The 25,566-nt window shown below is 40.3% G+C and overlaps 1 protein-coding gene across 1 annotated transcript; it reads left to right on the forward strand.

Annotated features, from left to right (window-relative positions):
* Nucleotides 1-2,695: 2,695 nt before the first annotated feature.
* Nucleotides 2,696-25,291, forward strand: cenatac (centrosomal AT-AC splicing factor). Its single transcript, XM_087976382.1, has 11 exons — nt 2,696-2,893; nt 8,596-8,762; nt 8,976-9,074; nt 10,098-10,164; nt 11,517-11,579; nt 15,009-15,070; nt 18,801-18,912; nt 20,647-20,680; nt 21,746-21,835; nt 24,209-24,341; nt 25,112-25,291. The coding sequence occupies exons 1-11, from the start codon at nt 2,744-2,746 to the stop codon at nt 25,161-25,163; spliced, it is 1,029 nt and encodes a 342-aa protein (XP_087832508.1). The 5' UTR covers nt 2,696-2,743; the 3' UTR covers nt 25,164-25,291.
* The last annotated feature ends 275 nt before the right edge of the window (nt 25,292-25,566 follow it).

The following is a 25,566-nucleotide window of genomic DNA, read 5'->3' on the forward strand; positions in this document are numbered from 1 at the left end:
GCTATTCAACCCATTGTGTCTGGACCAGCAGATTTCCCTCCCTAGAGGCCTTTAGTAAACCAGAATGGATTAATTCGAGTATCCATGGTTGTTGTCATAGCCACCATTGCTGAGACTAGTTTCAATTCTAGATTTATTAACAATTCAAATTGTACCAGATGCTGTGGTGGGATTTGAACCCATGTCCCCCTTAGTATTAGCCTGAGTGCCTGGAAGATGTTCTATTCTTCCCTCTGATGCTCCTCTGGCCCACCCTGAAGAAATTTTGATCTTCTCTCCGATGAGTATGCTATGTGTTTGGATTACTAGACTCTCCAATCCTGAATAAACTTTCTGTTTCACAAGCGACTTCAGGGGTTGCCCTATCTCACCTGGGACTGATTGGATAGCTCTTCCAAAGAACTAGCACAAACCCAGTGGGTCGAATAGTCTTCTTCAGTGTTTTAAGGTAAAATCATTCTATGTCACTATGTTCTCCCACCAAGCCTGCACTGATACATGATGTCTTTCTAAACTTAAAAAAAATTGTCTCTATGTGATTCATTTCCCTGTATTCCCTTCCTATTCATGTATCTGTCAAGACACCATTTGGATACAGAACTGGCTCAAAGGTGGTGGTGGAGAGTTGTTTTTCAGACTGGAGGCCTGTGACCAGTGGAGTACCACAAGGATCGGTGTTGGGTCTTCTACTTTTTGTCATTTATATAAATGATTTGGATGCGAGTGTAAGAGGTATGGTTAGTAAGTTTGCAGATGACACCAAAATTGGAGGTTTGGTGGACAGCGAAGAAGGTTACCTCAGATGACAACAGGATCTTGATCAGATGGGCCAATGGGCTGAGAAGTGGCAGATGGAGTTTAATTCAGATAAATGCGAGGAGGTTTACAAAATTATGAAGGGCATGGATCGGATAAATAGACAAAGTCTTTTCTCTGGGGTCGGGGAGTCCAGAACTAGAAGGCATAGGTTTAGGGTGAGAGGGGAAAGATATAAGACACCTAAGGGGCAACTTTTTCACACAGAGGGTGGTATGGGTATGGAATGAGCTGCCAGAGGAAGTGGTGGAAGCTGGTACAGTTGCAACATTTAAAAGGCATTTGGATGGGTATATGAATAGGAAGGGGTTTGGGGGTATATGTGCTGGCAAGTAGGACTAGATTGGGTTGGGATATCTGGTCAGCATGGACAGGTTGGACCGAGGGGTCTGTTTCCATGCTGTACATCTCTATGACTCTATAACATTGCTATTGTCTCTGTTTCTACATCTGGCAGTGCATTCCAGGTACTTAACCACTTTCTGTATAAAATGTGATGTTCGTTTTTGATGTTTTAGCACAGAAAGTCAAGACTGATGCATTACTGAGGGAGTGTTACACTGTTGGAAGTGACATCCAGATAAGAAGTTAAACTGAGGCCTTTTCTTCCCTCTCCAGTGGATGCAAAATATCCCATATCACTATTTGGAAGAAAAACAAGGGGACAAAGGAGATGTATGGGTATCCTCAATGTTCTGGCCCATATTCATCCTCAAACTAACATTGCGAAAACAGGTAGTGCAATGATGACATTGCAGTTTGTGGGAGCTGGCTGTGAGCAAATTGGCTGCTGTGCCTCCCACCTTACAGCAGGCACAAAACTTCAGAAAGCAAAACCAAAAGAACTGTGAATGGTGTAAATCAGGAAAAAAAAACAGAAATTGCTGGAAAAGCTGGCAGCATTTGTGGAGAGACATCACAACTGATAGTAGCTAGGAAAATGTTAGTTTATGTGCAGAAGACGGGGTGAGGGTAGGGGGTAAGGAATAAATGGTAAGTGCTGTATGATGCTAGGTGATAGGGCCCAAAGAGAGAGAATAGGAAGGGGTTTGGGGATATATGTGCCAGTTGCTGGCAAGTAGGACTAGATTGGGTTGGGATATCTGGTCAGCATGGACAGGTTGGACCAAAGGGTCTGTTTCCATGCTATACATCTCTATGACTATAACATTGCTATTGTCTCTGTTTCTACATCTGGCAGCGCATTCCAGGTACTTAACCACTTTCCATTCAGACACTCTGCCTGTATTCCTGATGAAGGGCTTTTGCCTGAAACGTCGATTTTTCTGCTCCTCGGATGCTGCCTGAACTGCTGTGCTTTTCCAGCACCACTCTAATCTAGACTCTGGTTTCCAGCATCTGCAGTCATTGTTTTTACCCAAAGAGAGAGAAGAGCAGTTGGACAGACAAAGGAGTGGATAACAATCTGGTGAGGAGGATGAATAGCTATTAATGGTGACTGTTAATGGGTTGTGTGTAATAGCAGACAATGTGATAAGAAGATCTGGTGTGTGGGCTTTCCCTTCAGAAAGTTATTCCTGATGAGGGGTCCCCGACCCGAAACGTGGACTTCTCCACCTCCTGAATCTGCCTGGCTTGCTGTGTTCCCCTCCTCGGACGCTGCCTGACCAGCTGGGCTTTTCCAGCACCACTCTCTTCGACTCTGATCTGCAGTCCTCACTTTCTCCTTGCTGTGTTCTCGGATTCCAGCATGTGCAATCTTTGTGTGTGTGTGTGAGATCTCATTATCTGCCAAATGCTTCAGGAGGGTGCTGGAAGGCGCTATAGAAATGTAAGTGTTGGTGCGGTCCTCCTGGCCAGGGGGCGCTCTGCGCGGGAGGAGGAGGTGTAAGCGGTGAAGGCTTGGGCCAGCTGTTGGAGGGTTTGGCTGACAGGAGGCTGTGAGTGTCAGGGGGGTGTCTCCCGAATGGGGAAGAAGCAGAGGAAAGCGGCGCGGTCGAAGGCCGCCTTTTACTGCGAGGTTTGCCGGCAGACCTCGTTCAGGGGCTGGGGACATGTGTACGGCCTGAAGCACCAGGAGAGGCTCGGGGCGCTGCTAGGCCGCTTCCTGGAGAAGGTAAGAGGAGCAGGAGGCTCACTGGGGGTTGGGGAGGAGAGGAGCTGGAGCTGGAGGCCGGGCCTCACTGGGGGGTGGGGGGAAGAGGAGCTGGAGGCCGGGCCTCACTGGGATGGTGTGGGCTGGTGGATTGGCTTCATTTAAAGGCGCTCTATCTACATGTGGTAAAAAGGGGAAGTTGGGGGAGCATTGTGATCAACACCTGGGCTTTGACCCACTCTCGTGTTCACAGCCAACACAATGCTGCACATAACAAGCTCAAGGAAAATAAAATAAAACTGCAGATGCTGGAAGCTTGAAACAGCAATTGCTAGAGACTGTCAGTGTGTCTGGCAGCATCTGTGGTGAGAAAGCAGGTTTTTTTAAAATTTAACCTGTTCTTCTAATCAACCTGTTATAGAGTCATTTTCTCCCTCTTGTAGAGTTGTACAGTGCAGAAACAGATCCTTCGGTCCAATTCGTTTGTGCCGACCAGATATCCTAAATTAATCCAGTCCCATTTCAGAGATGTCATTACACACCTCTGGAGTAGGTGGGACTTGAACCCAGGACTCTTAGGCCACTAGCAGTGTGCCACAAGAGGACCCAGAAAGCAAAGTTAATGTTTTGGTCCAGTAATCTTTCAGAAGAATGCATTTTCAAAAATCTGTAAATTAATCATATTATGTCATTTATTTATCAATACACTTGTCTGCATTTTGTAATTCTCAATTCATCAAGGAAGATGTTGCCAATTCTGAATGTCATTCTGTAGTATATTGTTAGAAACAATTACAGATCGGTTAGTGACTTTCTAGTGGCTTGGAACCTCACCAGGTTGCTATCTTAAAAAACAGTTGGAAGGTGTGGTGTAAAATTATGTCCCAATACATGTGTGAATCATAATGCAACACATGTATTGGGCCAAGCAGTGGAATGTGGTGAAAGGGTTAAAATTGTGTCCCAATACATGTGTGAATCTAACCGAAAATGGAAGGTGTCGCTTAGTCCCGTGTGAATCTTATTATACACCTTCCCGTGTGAATCTTCTTATCTGTATGTAACCAGAATGGAATGTGTTTTTTAGCCTTGCTCTGCTGTTCACATGAATGTTTATATCTGGAAAAGAGTATATCAGCTGGAAAAGTCTCCAGTTCGGTAGAGTCTGCTCCGGGGTTGCGTTTAACCGCCGAGCGTGGGTTGTTGGCAACCGCTCTACGAGAACTGACGGCTCCCAGTTCCGGTAACACGTAGAGTGAGTATAAACCAGACCCGTTGTAAGTACGAGACCTGGTTGTGGCGACGCTGCGGGGAATAAAACACTTATATTCTAGCAGACTCGCCTCTTGGCTGTTTGTTCTGTGTCAGACTACTTTCCTGCGAGCCTGGTCCTTGACCTTGAGAATTTTTTAAAACAGAAGGTTAATAACAGGAGTTTCTCAAAAAATTGATTTGTTTTTGCTGTGACCCCTACCAAGCCCCCCCACACTCTGCAAGGTGAAATGATTGTCACAAGCCTATTGTGTCTGCCACTATTTGTCACTGTCTGATACACATTAATGGCAATCTATAGTATATGCAGCTTTGCTTGTAATGTACAAAATGACTGTTTTACATATCAGCCCACTAGATTTCAATTACTTATGGAAGTGAGACTCACTTTTAAGATATCTTTATCTTCTACTTGCATCTGTTTCATTCAATGTATTTTCACCTCCAGTTACATTTCCTGATTTATTTTAACCTTCATCTTGGCTGAAGTTATTGACTTCTTCCTGGTGTAATTTCTTCAAGAAGCTTGCCCCAAAATGGTCATTATTGATTCATAAAGCCTGTGTTGATGATTGAACTACAAGGGGCATTACATTTGAACTCCATCTTTTCCTTACAAAGCACATGTGTAATCGAAGCAAACGGAGTTAAATAATTATGAAGAGGATTGTATCCTGATTAATTTGCCTCCTGTCATCCAAAGGCACTGAGGTTAGTTGGCATATCTTTGTTGTCACCTCAGCACAGACTAGAGAATGATGTTTGGATCTAGCTCAACAATTGATGGTATAAGCCTACGGAATCATGACAACACATTTTGTCTTGTGTAATGATTAATGGATAGGGTCTCAGTCTTCCACACCTTTACCAGAGTTACTCTGAAACAGGCCTCTGACCATCATGTAATTCTGCAAGTCAAATGATGAGTCAATGTGTATGCCCATTTTCCTGTTTTTAAATGGAATTGGAAAATTAGGGTCGCTAATATTGAATCCTCCGACCACTATCATTACTGCTGTCAAAAGACCAACTGTAGCTTGTTTGACAGTATCTCTAAGAACATGAATACTGTTGTGCTAGCAGTTAAACTTAGACACACAGTGCTTTGCTCCTTATTTCAAATGTACAAGATGCCACTGTGTTCTGTTTACAACGTTCTTTGAAAAAAGTAATTTCCAGTTGCTTTTTAACTGATATCTGTGGGCAGTGGTTTACAGTTTGTTTGTTTTAACAGTACTATGGATGCACTTAACTCTACACGGATTACTGTGTTTCAAGAAAATAGTTCACCACCGCCTTCTTGAGAGTAGTTAGGAACGGATGATAAATGCCAGCTTTAACCAAGAAATGAATAGTAATTCATTTCTTTCTGTTCAGTAATATCAACCAGCATTTTAAAAAAACGTCTCTACCAATTTGTGACATTTCAAGTTACATTAGTCAGGTTCAATCATTCTCACTTTTCACCTTCATGATATATTCAAGTGCAGTACTTTTAGTTCAAATTGTAATTGATTAATATGATCTTGTAGCTTTCAGGAAGAAGTCATCTTGGTGCCTTTCCAGCTGTGGGATTTGTGAAATGTAATTGCACATCCCACTTACATTTAGGTCAATAATCTACTAGTATGCTGAGTGCCTTTTTTTCACTTTTTTTAATCTTCTTAGTCTGAAGTTTCTTAATTGGATTTTCAGTTGTTAGGTTTTTTTTAAAAATTGCTTACAGCAACCTTGTATATTTTGTTTAAATTACAAGTGAGTAATTTGAATTTTTTTTGGTTTAGCAACAAATTGGTGTAGTTTCCTGCAGGCACCTTTGTCAATGTGCTTCAGTCAATATACATCCAATTTCAGTGTCACTACCTAGTGAACGTGAATGCAGATCAACAAATCTGTTTTTGTTAACTAATAAAGAATAACACAATGTGATTGTTTGACCTCGCTCCAGGTATCCTCTGTTGCATCTGACGTGAAAAGTTCATTTTTAAGGGCAAACGTCATCTTGTGACCTAGTGAATAAGTAATTTGGCATGGTAAATCTTAGGGTGAGCATTGGGATGTGTAATGATTCACAAGTTATTGTTGAGTGTCCAGACGCTGTCATTGGTTCCTTTTGGGTGCCAAGTGTGGTATTTGCAATGAAAATGACCAGCCCAAAGCCTGTTTGTGAAGTAAACTGTATAGATGGTAATGGGTATGAAATTCAATCATGTGCTTCCCAAAGCTGTGTAATGGAAAATTAACAAAATTAATATTTACTGTGAAATCTAAAAGAGAATGCTTTGCTAAATTAATACTTTGCTGAACTTTGCAAACACTTTGCTGTATTCTCTAGTCAAGGAGACAGCTTATCTTTGCTGAACTTAGTAAACATTCAATCTGGCCCTGCGAGCAGTCAAATTCAACAAAAAAGCTAAGGAAAACATAAAGACAGTTATGTCCATGGCAAGGGAATGAGAAAATAAGAACTTGAATGTTTCCCAGCCCTTCTCCTTGAGCGTGTGATAAGAATAGTATAAAAGAATATGTGAATTTTGTTCATGGCCCTTACACTTGGCGGAAACGCCTTGTGTATCGGTCCCCTGCATGAAGAGGTTTGAAAAATAAAGCTTTTTCTTTGCTCTTGCTAGCAGTTGAGTCGAGTTGATTTAATTTCCACAATAGCTGTTAGCACTTCCCTTGATTAGGATGAACATTAATCGACAATACTTCATATTTGGTTAGATCAAAGCTGTTTCACTGCCTTAGTTCTGTACACCTTAATAACCTTGCCTAACCAAAAATCTATCAATTTCTAATTTAACGTTTTAATTGATACCCCTGTTCCCCCAATGTCAACAGTTTTTATGAGAGAATTCCAGATTTTCAGAACTTTGCGTGTGAAGCAGTGGTTCCTAGTAGCACTCCTGAATTGCCTGTCTAGAACTATAAGGTTACGTCATTGTTTTGACTCCATATGAAAGGGAAATGGTTTCTGTATATCAACCCAAGCAAATCATCTTAAGCCTTTTGATTGGATTACCCCTTACTCTTGGATTGCCCTTTACTCTTCTATACTCATTTGCAATCTTTCTCCAGGTGAAAACAATTTTAACATACTTAGAGCTGATTATTGGGAATGCTTGGGGAGATAAAGGGAAAGGTGTTAGTCTTGCAAATTTTCAACAAACTCAGTTGTAATTGAGTTAAGCTGGCAGTAGGATATTTACCTGACTTTTAGAAGATTCTGTCTTTATTGCTTTTGTAAAAATGAATCCAGTGAGCATAGAGTCATTGTCATAGAGATATACAGCATGGAAACAGACCCTTCGGTCCAACTCGTCCATGCTGACTGATATCCCAAACCCAATCTAGTCCCACCTGCCAGCACCCAGCCCATATCCCTCCAAACCCTTCCCATTCATATGCCCATCCAGATGCCTTTTAAATGTTGCAACTGTACGAGCCTCCACCATTTCCTCTGGCAGCTCATTCCATACACGTGCCATCCTCTGCATGAAAAAGTTGCCCCTTAAGTCTCTTTTATATCTTTCCCCTCTCACCCTAAACATATGCCCTTTGAGTTCTGGACTCCCCCACCTCAAATAGACTTTGTGTATTTATCCTATCCATGCCCGCTCATGATTTTATAAACCTCTATAAAGTCACCCCTCAGCCTCCGACACTCCAGGGAAAATAGCGCTAGCCTGTTCAACCTCTCCCTATAGCTCAAATCCTCCAACCCTGGCAACATCCTTGTAAATCTTTTCTGAACCCTTTCAAGTTTCACAACATCTTTCCGATAGGAAGGAGACCAGAATTGCATGCAATATTCCAACAGTGGCCTAACCAATGTCCTCTACAGCCGCACCATGACCTCCCAACCCCTGTACTCAATACTCTGACCAATAAAGGAAAGAATACTAAACACCGCCTTCCCTATCCTATCTATCTGTGACTCCACTTTCAAGGATATATGAAATTGCACTCCAAGGTCTCTGTTCAGCAACATTTCCTAGGACCTTACCATTAAGTGCATAAATGCTGCCAAGATTTGCTTTCCCAAAATGCAGCACCTCACATTTATCTGAATTAAACTCCATCTGCCACTTCTCAGCCCATTGACCCAGCTGATCAAGATCCTGTTATAATCTGAGGTGACCTTCTTCGCTGTCCACTACATCTCCAATTTTGGTGTCATCTGCAAATTTACTAACTATATCTCTTATGCTCACATCCAAATCATTTATATAAATGATAAAAAGTAGTGGACCCAACACCGATTCTTGTGGCACTTTACTGGTCACAGGCCTCCAGTCTAAAAACAACCCTCCACCACCACCCTCTGTCTTCTACCTTTGAGCCAGTTCTGTATCCAAATGGCTTGTTCTCCCTGTATTCCATGAGCATAACATAATGCATCTCACCAATAATTGAAGGTTCCTCTAAAGGTGGCTGCTGTTAACCCACAGGTTGAAGATGCCCAGCGGTCTCTCAAAGCAGTGCAAGTGGAGAAATATGACTTCACTGAGCATGATCAGAACTTCTGGTGCTACTGCTGCAAGAGGGAGGTGAAGAAACACATCACAAATGGGAGCCTTGCTGTGCTGTATGGTGGGCTTCTGGAGCACTTTGTAAGGTACTGCATCAGAGGAAAATCCCTCTTACCTCGTCTATCCCATTATAGAATAAAGAATTTCCTGCAGTATTGAAATATTCCAGTGGTCACTACTGATAAACATGGAATGATAATGCTGCAAAAGTCATGATTTGCAATAAAGTCAAAAGCACTAGTTGCTCAACTGATATGTTAGTTGTTCAAACACTAACTTTTTGACTTTTCTTTTTATAGCTCAGAACACTTGAAGCAAACCAACAAATTTTGGTGGGAAAACAAAGCAGACGTCAAGTTGAAAGACAAGTTTATTCTGTCTGATGAGGCTTATGAGAAGTAAGTGGTGAATTTCACGCAAGTCACACGTTCAGCACACTGTTTCACAGTGATGATAAACAGATATGAAAGCGACAGGCAGGGAGTGACCAACTAGTCTAACAAACATACCACAGCCAAGCATCATGGTCTTTAATGTTCACGACACATCTCCATGTAATCCCCTGGATGACGGATAGAAAGGGATTTTTATTTGGGAAGAAAATTAATTTGAAGGAATCCCAGGAAATTCCACTTCCTAACTCTGATCAAACAAATTTCACAAGATTATCAATGGATGTAAACCAACTGTATAGGCAGTAGTATTGGCATCAGGCTGTTGTGGAAGAATCACTTCAAGTTCTATTAAAAAAAAATTACCAGGAGTCGCAGAAAATTCTTCACGAAGTTAAACTTTAATTTTGCAAAATCAAAGCTGTGGCAGCCAGCAAAATGTCTTCCCTGACTGCCCACAATCTCTCCTTCTGCAGTTGTTATACAGTTGTTGTTCCCACGCTTATTGGATAACATTAGCATAACCAATCATGCTGGCTTGCTTTGACTTTCTAAAGTAATCGTCGTCTGTGGCATTGGTTCCCTACATTACACTTAACCTATCATTACAACACCATTGTCTTCAGCATTAGCTCATCTATCAGTGATTTAACTAGCTTATCACAATGCACTACATCATCTGTTACTGGAGCCCTGTAATATGATTCCAGGCTTGCATTGTAGCACTAAGTTAACTACATAACTGCCAGGATAACTTATGTACAGCAGAAGGTCTTCCAACTCTTTTGAACTGCTGCAGCAAATTCACGCTTGCTGCTTGAGTTGGCAACTGTTTCCTATGTTTTTTGCCCCCATATGGTGGTGTTGACTATGTATCAGAGACACTGATTGCACCAAACTTTTTACAGCAGTTAAAGAGCAAACTGCCAACCTGGGATTCTAACTGGGGACTTGCTCACCGATTATGAAAGAAACATACACCAAGTGTATTTTTCCCCAGGTTTTCAGAATTCTGTTTGTTTTGTTAAGGTTCAAAACAGCTGTTGCAAAGGCAGTGGAAGGCTATGAAGAGAAGGAAGATGAATATATTAAACAGGTATGTTAGGTAAAAGCTGTTTAACTTGTTGACATTCTATGTAGTATTATTATTAAGATTTAGCCCTGTGTAGCATTCTTGCCTTTGGGTCAATAGATTGAATGTTCAAATCTGATCGAAAGACTTGAGTGTCTGGGTAGAATGTGTTCATAGTGCAGGAGTATAAGTCTGCTACTCGGTCAAAGGTGTTGGTTTTGAGATAAGGTGTTAAACAAAGCAACCACCCAAAAGTAAAACCTTGATTGGATGTAAAAGGTCCCATGGTACTCTTTCAAAGAAAAGGACAAATCTTCCTTTATTACCTTGTTCTGTGGAAGCTTTCAAATTTATTGCGCCACTTCATACTCTGATGACACTTCAGAATTGCTTCATTAACTGAAAAGTACTTTAGATGATCCTGGGGTTGTGAAGGGTGCTACATGTCTCTTTATAATATTTCTCATCTTGTACAATAGTGTAGCAAGGATTCTCAAGCAGAATCCTAAGGTTTCCCCAAAATGAGGAATGGCAAGATTGGCAGTAACTTTATTGGGCATGTCAATGCAACATCTACAAGACTAAATAGGTTGATGTCTGCCATAGGAGATGCATGGATGGGGAGAGACAAAATAGGAGAGAATCTGGATAGAATAAAATTTCAGATTATTAATAAAAGGAGTTTGCTTGTTGTAATAGCTCTAACAAAGCCTTTCTCAACTATTTAAACAATTGGAATGATCCACATTCCTGATGAAGGGCTTATGCCTGAAACATCGACTCTCCTGCTCCTCGGATGCTGCCTGACCTGCTGTGCTTTTCCGTTCCACACTTTTCAACTCTGACTCTCCAGCATCTGCAGTCCTCAGTTTCTCTCATACTGTAAACTTGTTGAATTTAGCATTTTTTTATTGTCAAAATTATAGAAGATGTATAATTTTATGAAGAAAAAGTATTACTCAAATAAAACCACAGTGACCATTATGAATTAACGTTGTAAAAACGTTCTCTGTATTTATTAACATTGGTTCATATGAGAATAATGCTGATCAGGAAACCCATGCCCTTCTAGGCTTTTTCAAGCACCATCTTTGTTGATTCATTAAAAATTGATGTCTCTGATAATTAAGATCCATCAAAATCATATTGATACATTAACGTTTGTAGAATTTCAATGTTCCCATTTTCTTCAGTGCTTGTAGTGGCATTCAAATACTGTAGCAGTATTTAATACAATCCACTAGTATACTTGTTATGAATAATATATAGAGTCTGCAAAGGCAGGCTTGTTTTTCTTTCCTGATTCAGTTGTGTACCTTAATTACTTCACTCCAATAATGATTGATTATTCTTAATTTATTTGGATTCTCTAACAGGAAGCAGAATATATTCGAGAAGTGGAACAGAGAAGACAAGAAGTAGTGCAGGCTGCCTTTGAGGTTGGTTTTACCTGGATGAGCCTGAACAGTATCCATGGCAACTGTTGTATTTTACACGTACTGATCTGTATATTACATAACAATCCTGAACATTTTAAGTGATGCTTTCTTGACAGTTTGTTTAAGGCTATGCATGGCTAAGTCATAAGAGAGCCTCAAATTTTTGATTCCTGAAAGGAGGGCGATGGTCTAGTGGTATTATTGATGGACTGTTAATCCCAGATACTCAGGTAATGTTCTGACCCAGGTTGAAACCTTGGCATGGCAGATAGTGGAATTTGAGTGCAATAAAAATCATGAGTTAACAATCTAATGATGTTAAAAATCACACAACACCAGGTTATAGTCCAACACGTTTACTTGGAAGCACAACCACCTGATGAAGGAGCAGCACTCTGAAAGCTAGTGCTTCCAAATAAACATGTTGGACTATAACCTGGTGTTGTGTGATTTTTAACTTTGTACACCTCAGTCCAACACTGGCGTCTCCAAATCAATCTAATGATGACCATGAATGCATTGTATATTGTTGGGAAAAGCCCATCTGGTTTACCAATGTCCTTTATAGAAGGAAATTGCTGTCTTTGCCTGGACTCCACATGACTCCAGACCTCAACAAGGTAGTTGACTCTTAACTGCCCTCTGAGCATTTAAGGATGGATTATAAATACTGGCTTAATGATGCTCCCATCCTGTGAATGAATAAAATAAATGTGCTGTTTGTAGCTAATTTCAGTGAGGGTAACAGGAGGGTAGTTACAAACAGGAGGCTGGTAGAGGTTCTCTGCCTCCTCCTGTTTGTCTACTTTGGATTCCAGCATCTGCAGTTTTTTTTGTTTCTGTGTAGGGTGGTTTCAATTGGTTTCAAGTGAACTTGTATTGGAGGGGACAGTCAGAAAACTAGAATCTTTCCATCAAGCACAATCCAGTGATTTTTCCCATTGCCCTTCTGTGCACTCCCTGTGCCCCCAAAACCACCTAAATGTCAAAGTGAATGATACGTAAAGCTAGGATTGGGCTTGATTCAGCTCTAATCAGCTTCAGCACAACCTCCCAATGTATTCTGTCACTGCTTGTAGAATTTGACAATTTCAGTGAGGTAGCAAGAGTTGATTGACAACAGGGACATGTCCCTCACCTAGAAATGGCACCTTTGGGAAGGAAAAAAATAGAATTTTAAACATCTTGTGACACTGCATTTTTCACTTGAGTTTAAACAAAACAGATCCAAACAAAGAAGTCTCCAATGCAAAGCAATTCCTTTAATTCACACAAAATAGGATAAAAGAGAGGGTTTTTTTTACACTAGAGCAGTTTTATGCAGAAATGTCCCTGGATGTAGTTCTATTAATACATGAAACTTCACATCTTTCCTTTTTTTTTGTTTTGTCATTCATTTGATTTCTACTATTTTTTTTTCTTGTCTGAAGTGGATGGTATCAACCCAACTTTTATTTCCCCATTCTATAAAAAAAACAACAGAAAATTAGGATTCTATTAAAAGACTCCATCCAATGGGCTGCATCATGGAATCCCGACAGTATGGAAGAAGGCCATGTGAATCCACACTGACTCCGAAGAGCATCCCACCCAGACCCACCCCCCTACACTAACCCTGTGACCCCACATTTCCCATGGCTAACCCACCAAGCCTGCACATCCCTGGACATTGTGGGCAATTTAGCACAGCCAGTCCACCTAACCTGCACATCTTTGGACTGTGGGAGGAAACTGGAGCAGCCAGAGGAAGTCCGCGCAGATATGGGGAAAATGTGCAAACTCCAAGGCGGGAATCAAATTTGAATCTCTGGTTCTGAGAGGCAGCAGTGCTAACAACTGAGCCACCATCTCACATATAGCCTCACCTTGTTCTCAATTTTGTGGTCCCAAGTCTTCCTCAAACCCAATAATGTACAAATGTTCATGTTCGAGCTGCTCATATCCCTTGAATGAGTTTTTTTTTTGTAAATTCTGAACCTGCATGCAAAATTGCTTTCCCCCAACCTGATTAATCCTAGACTTCAGTAGGTTCAAAGGCAAAAAATGGATGTACCTGTTGAGATTCAGTGTATTAGGGATAGGAAAGTGGTGCTGGAGGAATCTAAGGAATGAGAACATACGGATTGTTTTTGGAACATACCTCATTACAAAGGGCAGTATCCCCTATTACAGTAGAAATATTGCTCCTAAATATACTTATTAGGTTGTGTGAATTTAGAGTTTTTGACCTGTGTACTTTAAGGAAAGGAAACCAAGTACCTTTGACTACAAACAGATTTTAATCAGTACATTAAAGGGAAGCAGAAATGATAAACTTCTTAAATTCCAAATTAAAATTTTATATGTGCACTTTTCATGCAAAACAATTTTTTGTCTTTCACTGGGTTTAACGGAAAACCGATCCTCTGCTTTAGGTGTTTAAAAATGAAATGGGGGGCCAGCATAGTAAAAAAAAAAATCATTCATTTGCAATATGATAATTCCAGGAAGCAAACCTTACTTACTTTGGTTACAATGATTTGTCACTAATACTCTATATAGTGTATTACTCATTCATGGAAATATTCCTTGACCAGTACATTCAATACTAATCTTCTTTTATACAAAGAACAATGAAACAAAATCAGAATGGCAGAAGTTGGTACTGCAGATGCTGGAAATCAGAGTCTAGATTAGAGTGGTGCTGAAAAAGCACAGCAGGACAGGCAGCATCTGAAGAGCAAGAAAATTAACGTTTCGTTATGAAGGGCTTTTACCTGAAACGTTGATCTTCCTGCTCCTCGGATGCTGCCTGACCTGCTGTGCTTTCCCAGCACCACTCTAATCTAGAACAAAATCAGAATGTTTGGGCAATGATTTGCACTAGTGCTTATGTTCACCCTACCCGTCCTTGCTATTTCTCTTTGATCACTATTTGGGATAGTTTTAGTTTCTGGCAAGGGGAAATTGCTGTTTTCCGTTTTAGGCATTCACTGTTGCCATCTGGTTCAAGCTGGGTGAGGTACCATTGCTATATCTGTTACCTAAATGAGGAGAATATAGCAATGCTTCACACAACCTTGGAGTGTAAGAAAGATGTGCTTCTGTACCCAGCCCTGAGATCTTGCCAGTACAGGTGGATATAATATGGGTTTATACCTGGAAGCCTGTTGCCTGAATAATGCAGGGCAGCATTTGTAAAACCAAGTAGAATGTGTTGTGGATTAAATCCTTTTCACCAACATCTCTCTTGATCTTGGGATGAGACTTGTAAAAATATTAATTATATTAACCATTGAAGTTAAACAGCTGGAATCTGCATAGCTTTTTTGCAGTACATTTTACAGATGAATATTTGGTTGCTTACTCATCTCTATATTGCAATAATTATCATTGAAATATTTAAACTTTAAGAAAAAAAAGTGTTGATTTTTCCTGAATCAAAACCAGCCACAGGCAGAGCAGAATTCTATCGATGGACTTCCAGTATTTGCAGTCGACCACTATGAGAGGTAAATTCACTTGTTTTTAATCATTCTCTTCTGATATGCTGCACAAATGCTTAAATATTATTGCTGAAGCCGCTGCTCCTTGTGAGATTTAGTTTGTAATATGTGAATATTAAGAACGTTTTGGATCAGGCACTTCTGATCTACATTGGAACGTTTGAGTTTAAAGATGGGCCAGGTATTGGTTAACATGGTACTGGAAGGCTGTTGGCTTTGATGTAACCATACCAATCAAGAGGCACTGCTATAATTTTATCAACACATCCCATATCCCGAAATATCACACTCCATCTCTTGTCCTTAAAGAAGATGCTTGTTTATATTTGTAAATTTTGCCTATGTTCTAATTATAACATGCAAGCTTCGAGTCAACATTATCACTATTAGCTGAATGTCAGCATGTAGGGTGAACCTTAAAGACTTGCAATACCCATTGTGGTGCTCCATGTTGGAAAGTCAGCATGTAAGCACCATACAGAAAGGTTTGTGTGTATTTTTTTCTTTCGCTCCCTGTTGATATATGTAGCTGTAGATCCCAAATTCACACATCTTCAATAGGGAAAATCCTAATTCAGAAGGGAGTTATGTTCATGTGCTTCCCAGCAGCTAGTTGTTGAGTAACATTTGGGCTCTGGTTATTCACCTTTCACTGTTAGAAAGTATGTGTGAGAACCATGGGTTGCTCTTGTTTATCTTCTGACATCTGGTTTTGCAATGGCATTATCTGAATCTAGTCACCTTCATGTTTGTAGAGTCATAGAGATGTACAGCACAGAAACAGACCCTTTGGTCCAACTTGTCCATGCTGACCAGATATAAATTAATCTAGTGCCATTTACCAGCATTTGGCCCATATCTCTCTCAACGCGTCTTATTCATAAACCCATCCAGATACCTTTTAAATATTGTAGTTGTACCAGCTCCCTCTGGCGGCTCATGCCATACACTCACCACACTCTGCATGAAAAGGTTGCCCCTTGGGGTTTACAGGTTGAACCACAAGAGGTTGGAGTTATTTGATTGTGTTCCAAATCTCTATCGTGATCTTTCCTTTTCTCTGTCACATCACCCCCCCCCCCCCCCCCCCCCCCCTCCCCCCCTCACCCCGGTCACCATATTCTTTTCTCCCATTTCTCCTTCCAAATCTTGGAATTCACCTCAAAGTTTCTTCCTCCTCCCTCCAGATGACCAATGTGTAGGGTTTGGGAGAAAAATAACTTGTAACAAATGCTGAGAAAGTTGAAGAAACTCAGGTCAGTCAAGATCTGTGGAGAGAGAAAAGAGTTAACATTGAATTCAATATGACACTTCTTCAGAACAGATCAGAAAACTGTTCAGATTTATAACAATTGCAGTATTTTACTTATATTTGAAATATCTTGACCAACAGAAAATGCAGTGCCATTTTAATCAAATGCCCCAACCCCAACATCAGATTTATTTTGTTTGCTTGGGTTTTATTTAATAAAAGGAGTCAATGACATTCGGATATAAAAAGGGCACTCACAGTAAAGTCAATAACATTGAAGATCCATATTTTCACAAATCCTAAAGGTTTCCAGAAGTTTTTCCTTTTAATGGATGGAATTTTATTTCTTTTTCCAAGAATGGCAGTAGTGTTAAACAGGGTAAGGTGGCACACAATGAAACAATCTGACCACCAGCTAATTAGCAGGCTCAATAGTCTGCTTCTGTGACTGTGCCTTATGGATATCCAGAAACATTGTGAGTTAGGAGCAGGACAAGGCCATTCAGCCTCTCGAGCCTGAGGTGCCATTCACCAAGTGCCTGGCTGATTTAATTACTCCACGTAGCCGCCTACATAAGAACTAGGAGCAGGAGTAGGCCGTCCAGGCCTTTGAGCCTGCTTTGCCACTCAATAAGATCATGGCTAATCTTTTCGTGGACTCCGCTCCACTTATCCGTGTTTTCACCATATCCCTTAATTCCTTTATTTTTCAAATAAGTATCTACCTTAGCTTTAAAAGCGGTTAGTGAAGTAGCGTCAACTACTTCCCTGGGCAAGGAATTCCATAGATTAATAACCCTTTGGGTAAAAATGTTTCTTCTTAGTTCTTTCTTCCTACTTCCTCTAGTCTTGAGGCCATGCTCTCTAGTCCTAATTTTACCTACCAGTGGAAACATCCTATCTATTTCTATTTTATTGATTCTCTTCATAATTTTATGTTTCTATAAAATCCCCTCTCATTCTTCTGAATTCCAATGAATATAATCCCAATCTACTCAGCCTCTCCTCATAAGCCAATCCCCTCAACTCTGGAATCAACCTTGTGAATCTCCTCTGCACCCCCTCCAGTGCTGGTACATCCTTCCTCAAGTAAGGAGACCAAAACTGCACACAGTACTCCAGGTGTGGCCTCACCAGCATCCTATACAGCTGCAACATAACCTCCCTGCTTTTAAACTCAATCCCTTTAATAATAAAGGACAAAATTCTATTTGCCTTCCTAATTATTTGTTGTACCTGCAGACCAACCTTCTGCAATTCATGTACAATGACACCCGGGTCCCTCTGCAAATCAGCATGCTGTAATTTCTTACCATTCAAGTAATAACCTATGTTGCTGTTACTCATACCAAAATGTATGACTTCACATTTACTAACATTGTATTCCATCTGCCACACCTTTGCCCATTCACTCAATATATCTACGTTCCTCTGCAAAGTTTCATAGTCCTCTGCACACTTTGCTCTGCCACTCCTCTTAGTGTCATCGGCAAATTTTCACACCTTACATGTGGTCTCCAACTTCAAATCATCCATATAAATTGTAAATAATTGTGGTCCCGACACCAATCGCTGAGAAACACCACTAGTCACTGATTGCCAGCCAGAATAGCACTCACTTATCCCCACTCTTTGCTTCCTGTCAGTCAACCAATACTCTATCCTCTATCTACACTAATACTCTACCCCTAAAACTATGGATCCTTATGGAGCAGCCTCGTGTGCGCACCTTGTCGAAGGCCTTTTGGAAATCTAGGTACACCACATCCATTGGGTCCCCGTGGTCCACCTTGCTTGAAATGTCTACCCTGATAACATTTTACTCTCTCGCTTTTGGATAGTATTTACCTCTGCCTTAAAAATATTCATAGTTATGACTCTGCTCTTGTTTTTGTGATTTATTTTTTTATATGTTAAACGACAATAAGGGCAATATTGAGAGAAATTCAGGGGACTGGTTTGAATCTGTTTTGACTCTGCTCGGGCCAACTACAAATTAACTAACTCCCTGCTCTGTGGCTATGTCCACGTTTACCTCTTCATTTCTTCCTGACCAAATCAAACTTCCCAACTTAGAGACATTGGCATGAAAAATAAATTCTCAACTGTCAGTGAGAATAGAAGATCTACAGCACAGAGATGAAAGGGTGTCTAAGAAAGGAATTTGAGTCTAGCAATTGCTTGGATGATGCTGCTGATGTAAAGACTTAATGAAAGCATATGGCATTGCCATGCCTTCCAGGGGGATAGGGAGAAATAGTGGAGGTGAAAATGTTGGTTTTCACTATTCATGTTGCAGCAAAACTTCAAGTGAGCATAGGTTCACTGTTTTTGTTTGAATTGTCAGTGGTATTCTGAATGCTGATTTTTCTCAAACGAAAATTCCATCCAAATATTTATTTCAGGGATGTGGTTGTTGGGTTGGATTGGGAAAGCATGCATTTTACGGAAATTATTCTGCTAATTCTGTTGTTTCTGTGCAAGTCATGGTACCTACATTGCTGAAGAGATGGAACCTGGGCCAAGTGGAGTAAATTTTCCTTTCCGTTCTGGTGACATGACAAATGGACAAACCTTGACTTTCATTGGTGACCAGGTGATGTTTAAATATTCCCTGAGATACTGAAGTATAGGTGTATTTTTGTGACAGTATTCTACATTACTGATTCCTATTGAAATGGAAGCAAGTTGTGTGCAAAGATACCTAAACCCTTGTTTCTTTTGCATCACATTTAAATGAAAGTGAATCAGAGTCTGTAGCAGGTCTGGGGAGAGCATTTGCACTGGCTAATCCAAATCCTTTCTGTACTCTGAAGCCTTGTTGTGTTCTGCTGCATGAACCAAATTGGAGCTGATCACAGTTGAACTGCAACTGTGCTCCAAGTGTGAGCAGGACCCACTGGCTTATGTAAAACTGCATTCTCACTCCAACTTGACCAACATGGTGAGGTAGTTTGTTAGTATGCAAATCAAACCTTTGTGGTTTGTGTAAAAAAATCAGATGTACTCCATACATCAATTGTTTGGATTTTATAAAGCATTGAGAAAGTGCTAATACTTGGCTTTCTGAAATAAATAATGCTAATATAAAGTCAGCTTTACAAGGGATTTGTAGATTTTTTAGCCCTCTGACTTATTTCTATAATGTAATGTTTAATAAATCCGAGCAATACAGTTGTACCTACATAGCGGTTATGTTATATAAATATTTTAAAACACTTCATGTTGTTGGAGTGGAAAGTGTCTGTTTATGACATTACCGGTAAGAGTGCCCACCACTTAATCCTTATGGAGTCAAAGCCCTGCCTTCACATTGAGAATACCCTCCATCGTGTTGTGTGGCACTATCACCATGCTAAATGTAACAGACTTTGAACAGATCTAGCAACTCAAGACAAGGCTTCCATGAGGGGTTGTGGGCTATCAACCACAGCAGAATTGTAGTCCAGCACCATCTGCCACCTCATGCCTGGCTTATCTCCCACTCAACCATTACCATCACGCCAGGGGATCAGCTCTGGTTCAGTGGAGAGTGCAGGAGCAGCACCAGTCATACCTAAAAATGAACTTTCAACCTGGTGAAGGTACAACACAGGACTACTTGCGTGCCAAACAGTTGAAGCAGCAAGTGATAGACAGAACTAAGCAACCACACAACCAACAGATCAGATCTAAGCTCTCTAGTCCTGCCACATCCAGTCATGAATGATGGTGGACAATTAAAATACTCACTGGAGAAGGAGATTCCTCAAATCTCCCTATCCTCAACAATAGAAGAGCCCAGCAATCTTCAGCCAGAAGTACCAGACAAAGCAGCCCACTTGACTGGCACCACAACCACTCCCCCTCTACCACCAATGCTCAGTAGCAACATTCTAATATTTACAAAATGCACTGCAGAAATCTACCAAAGATGCTTAGACAGCACCTTCCAAACCCACAACTTCTATCTGGAAGGACAAGGGTAGCAGGTACCCCCTGCAAGTTCCCTTTCAGTCCTGTTCCTTCACTGTTGCTGGGCCAAATTCCTGGAATTCCCTACCAAGGACGTTGTGGGTCAACCCACAGGAGATGGTCTGTAGCAGTTCAAGAATACAGCTCAGCACCACCTTCTTGAAAGCAGCTAGGGACAGATAATAAATGCTGGTCAGCCAGCAATGCCCACATCCCACAAATGAATTTGTTAAAAAGAAAAACTGATAGCTTAGTCATTTGGGTGTATGAAAATATGAAAGATAACTTCTAACAGTTTACTTCGAATTTATATTTCAACCAATTTGTTTGCCAGGATCTGTGATTAGTGTCTGACTGGCTCTTTCTACAATTCCAGATATCCAAACCAGAAACTCAGAACATTCACACAGGTGAAGATGTCACTTTGTGCGGGATTAAATTGTGTAATATAATGATTGTGTATTTTGAAGTGGGAATTAGGCAAAAGATGATTATGTAAGTGTTATATATTTGAAACCAGCTGTGATTGGTAAACAAACACCTTCCATCTGAAGTAGTAATTAACAGTTTTTCACTGAGTATAAACTAGTCTGGCATACTTACTTTAACAGCAGCTTTCACTCAATTAATATTCAACATGAACTCTACAGTCAAATGCATTATTGCCCACTTTGGTTTATAGTACTACAAAATATGGTGAGTAAATTTCACCTTTATCCTCATTGAGGATAACAAAGACCATTGTACACAAGTCATAGATGCATCCTGTTAGGTATTTTTAAAGTTTTGTTCTGGAGTCTTTGCAGAACCATGAATACTATTCTACACAAACTTAACATTTTTAATTAGCCAACTATATTTTTCTTTCTGTTTCGCTTGCTCTTTTTAAAATTTTTTTTAGTATTCTGGGATGTGGGAGTCAATAGCAAAACTGGCATTTACTTTATTAGCTAGCACTAATAATCAAGGAGAATTATCATTGAGTGATTTTGACTATTTGAACCATGATAATCCATGTGCTGAAAGTACTCCCAGTTTGCATTCAACAGAATAATAGCATATTCCCAGTCTAGGAAAACTCTGCCATCCCTGTGCTGTACATTACAATGTGATCAATTACCCTGCCTTAACTTAAATCACTTTTCTCATTTAATTTTTTTCTATTCAAACTTAATTTTGAGTTTTCAGGGTTGTGGGATTTGGTAGGAGATAGTATTGGTGTGTATTTGCATCTTTTTCTTTGCAATTTGAGATTTTTTGTAAATCAAACATACTTGAGCATTATGCAAGAAATTATACCAATTATTTTGTATAATAAAATATGCCATTTTTCGGGTAAGTTTTACTATTTTTGTTTTTGTTAGGAAATAACTATATATGCAATGGACGTTAAAATCCAAGTAGAACTTATTTCAATTAGGATCATGCTCTAATGACTATCTTCCTCTCCCACTAATCTTTATATCTGATCTCAGGTGCTACTCCACCCTGGCTTATTGATGATGATGATCTGGACACAGCGCCAAAACCAATAGGGCCATCTTATGAAGAGTTTATCCAACAGAGTATGTTTGATATTATAGTTGGTCACTTAATTACAGCAGGCCAGGATGTCATGAAACAATAACATTTATTGTTTTATACACTAACAATATTTACACTAGTGTAGTGCTTGTAGTATAATAGAAAAACGAATTCCAAAGTGGTTCATTGGATCTGTCATTAAACAAAACTGAACACCAAGCCAAGGAAAGAGATTTTGGAACAGGTAACCAAGATTTGTCCAGATTGTTGAGACAGATGGTCTAACCCCTATGAGGACCACAACTCAAAAAAGCAAATTAACCAAATGACCCCAACAAAAAAACTAATGGACCAAATAATTTATTGGAGAGTGCCGGAGCAGCACCAGTCATACCTAAAAATGAACTTTCAACCTGGTGAACCTTTTGATTGTTAAACATGAATTAGTAGGGGAACTAGCATCAACATTAAATTGCACACTAAAGGTAGATACAACAAAGATTTAATTGATTTATTGACCAGTCTACTCAACATCTATGGCAGCTGCACAGTCACAATCTCCATCTGAACTTCCTCTGGTAGAACTGCAAGTCTCTGTCTTTCGAGGATTTGGTCTCTGACCTTTGTCCAACAGCAGCGCCCAATTAACCCAGTCTGCATGGGCACAATCTTCACCATAATGGTGTATTTTTTGTAGTCCTGCTCATTAGGCTTGACCATGTGGATTCCCCAGAAGCAACAGTGACAACCTTGTTTGCTACTTTTCTCTTTACAACTGCATCTCACACTTCTGAGCCTAGTCATATGGGTCAGTTTTGGCTCCACAATTTCTGCGTCATGATTGCCGTCCTCCCCTTTTCCCTATTGCATGTAGGAGCATACTGTCTCAAACCACATCAGCCAATGTGCCAACTGGGGTCAGACAAAGTGGGCAATGTGTACCCAGCAACCACATCACAGTGAGCTCTGGGAAGGAGGATACCATGGAATGACAGGTGAATGGGTAAAGAGGACATGGAGTTAGGAAAGGTGCAGCTATTTTGGATGAGCTTAAATTTTAAATTACCATTTTTGAAATCTGTTGTTGGATTTTCAACTGACCAATCTCATCCCATTTCTATTTGTGTCTGAAACAATAAGGTGTGACAGCATGGTGGCCCAGTGGTTAACACTACTACCTAACAGCAACAAGGACCCTGGTTCAATTCCTACTTCAGGCACTGTCTGTGTAGTTTGCATATTTTCCCTGTGTTTGTGTGGGTTTCCTCCCACAATCCAAAGATGTTCAGGTCAGGTGAATGATTGATTCATGCTAAATTGCACAGTGTTAGGTGCATTAGTCAGGGGTAAATATAGGGTAAGGGAATGAGTTGCATAGTGTAGATACTATCACTGTTAAGCACGTTCTTTTGTAATGTTCCTGTTTAGATTAGATTCCCTACAGTGGGGGAAACAGGCCCTTTGGCCCACCAAGTCCACACCAACCCTTTGAAGAGCAACCCACCCAAACCCCTTTTCTGACTAATGCACCTAGCACTATGGGCAATTTAGCATGGCTAATTCACTAACCTGCACATCTTTGGACTGTGGGAGGAAACCAGAGCACCCAGAGGAAATCCACGCAGACGTGAGGAGAATGTGTAAACTCCACACAGTCGTCTGAGGTTGGAATCAAACCTGGGATGCTGGTGCTGTGAGGCAGCAGTGCTAACCACTGAGACACCATGCTAGCCACCTAATAGGTAACAATTAGGCCAAGTAAATGATTTAGTTGGATTTTGTTTAGTGAGGAAATGCATTGAAAAATTAGTTCCATTTTGAATGTGTAAACTTGGGTAATATGTAAGGGTATTAGCATTTACTGTTTGTTTCCTTATTAATTCAGTGACAAGGTTACACAAATGCTAAAATATAAAAGATGCAGTAGTGTATCTTTCTTAAACAATAGTGAACCACAGTTGGAAGCATTCCATTGTATAGACATATACAATTGTACTCTACCCTATTTTAATCAGAATGCTGTCTGCTATTGAAGGGACTTCAATTTGAATTGGAAGTGTTCGGAAAGAAATGGTCAGGATCAGAGTTCCCAGTAAGCAGGGTCTAAAATGAAAATGGTGAGGCTTAGGGCAAAGCAGGCCAATGAAGCTGTGAATGTTGCCATATCTTAAATTACCATTCAACCAGGCTTGTTAGCTGGTTGAAGTATTAAGAAGAAATGGGGTGAGTATATAAGATGAAGTGTTCAATTAAACAGAGCTAAAACACCAGCTTAGACTGGGTGGCACAAACAAGCTCGAGTGAAGGTAAAAGTAGTGCTCAACTTGTAGCTGGGTGTTGATATTTAACTTTGCTTTGAGCTTATATATTTGTTTAACTAATTGTTCTTGATTCAAGATGTATTTCAATTTTAGAGGAGAAAGAAAAACTGAAGAAACTTCCTCCAAATAGAGTCGGTGCAAACTTCAACCACACATCAGAAACAGACGACTCCTGGTTACCTTCGTTTGGCCGGGTGTGGAATGATGGCAGGAGGTGGCAATCCAGGTGAGTTTTAATTTCTTGTTGTTCTGGATAGCTTCTGATCCCAGTGTAATAGATAAAAATTGCTTTTAATTTGGTTCTGGTTTCCTGTTTATTTCTAGTTTTATCTTCCTTTCCCAAATGGCACGGCATGGAAACAGACCCTTCCATCCAACTCCTAAGTTAATCTAGTCCAAAGCTTTCTAAACCCTTCCTATTCATATACCCATCTGGACTCCTTTTAAATGTTGTAATTGTAGCAGCCTCCACCACTTCACACACGCAGAACCCTCTCTGAAAAGGTTGCCCCTTTTAAAATCTTTCCCCTCACCTTAAACCTATGCCCTCTAGTTCTGGGGAAAAGACCTTAATTCTTCACCCTGTCCACACCTCTTAGCTTCCAAATCTCTAGGGAAAATAGCCCCAGCCTATTCAGCCTCTCCTTACAGCTCAAACCCTGGCAACATTCTAGTAAATCTTTTCTGAACCCTTTCAAGTGTCACAATGTCTTTCCTATAACAGGGAGACCAGTATTCCAAAAGTGGCCTCACTAATGTTCTGTCTACCTGTGACTCCACTTTCAAGGAACCAAACCTGCACTAAGGTCTGTTTGTTTGGCTACTCTTCCCAAGACCTTACCATTAAGTGTATAAGTTACCTGATTCGCCCTACCAAAATATAGTATTTCCATAAAGGCTTAATTGTTCTGATATTAAGATTGTTTCCTTGTACTTGATTGATGCTATTTGGCTGTTGAGTATTGTCAATCTCATTGACTGCTTTCATTTTTATAGGCATCAATTCAGATTAGAGGAAGGCAAAAAAAGAAAACGAGACAAGAGATGACAGTTCAACAAAATGGGTTGGGGCAAGAGGAAAGTGGTTAAGACTTGTGCTTTAAAGATATGTTAATGTTACACACTTGCTGCTGTATGCATTGTATAAGCTGTTTAAAAACCTTTGTTAAGTTGCAATTTAACCTCTTTTGGACACTTGCTCTCACTTTAAACCCATGACCTCTACTAATCTGGAAGGACAAGGCCACCAACCAGAATATTCACCCCCTTCACTGAATATAATGCATTTCAGTAACTGACCAAGGCTCCTCCAAGTCCTTTGTAGACCATGACCTCTCACATGGGCACACTAACCTTTAAGACAGAACTCTCCCTTTAACAGCACTAAATGTCCATACACCACCTTTGAGGACATTTAGGGATGGGCAATAAATACACACCTTGCCAGTGCC

This window comes from Chiloscyllium plagiosum, unplaced genomic scaffold (genome assembly GCF_037043375.1).
Source record: "Chiloscyllium plagiosum isolate Xiang-an unplaced genomic scaffold, Cpla_swu_hap1 HiC_scaffold_29, whole genome shotgun sequence".
Taxonomy (NCBI): Eukaryota; Metazoa; Chordata; class Chondrichthyes; order Orectolobiformes; family Hemiscylliidae; genus Chiloscyllium; species Chiloscyllium plagiosum.

Bases quoted from the DNA above. Each gene is read 5' to 3' on its own strand.
- cenatac (XM_087976382.1), top strand. From the start codon at position 2,744: ATGGGGAAGAAGCAGAGGAAAGCGGCGCGGTCGAAGGCCGCCTTTTAC. The intron at 15,071-18,800 runs GTAAATTCACTT...TTTCTGTGCAAG, and splicing joins GCAGTCGACCACTATGAGAG to TCATGGTACCTACATTGCTG. The intron at 24,342-25,111 runs GTGAGTTTTAAT...TCATTTTTATAG, and splicing joins GGCAGGAGGTGGCAATCCAG to GCATCAATTCAGATTAGAGG.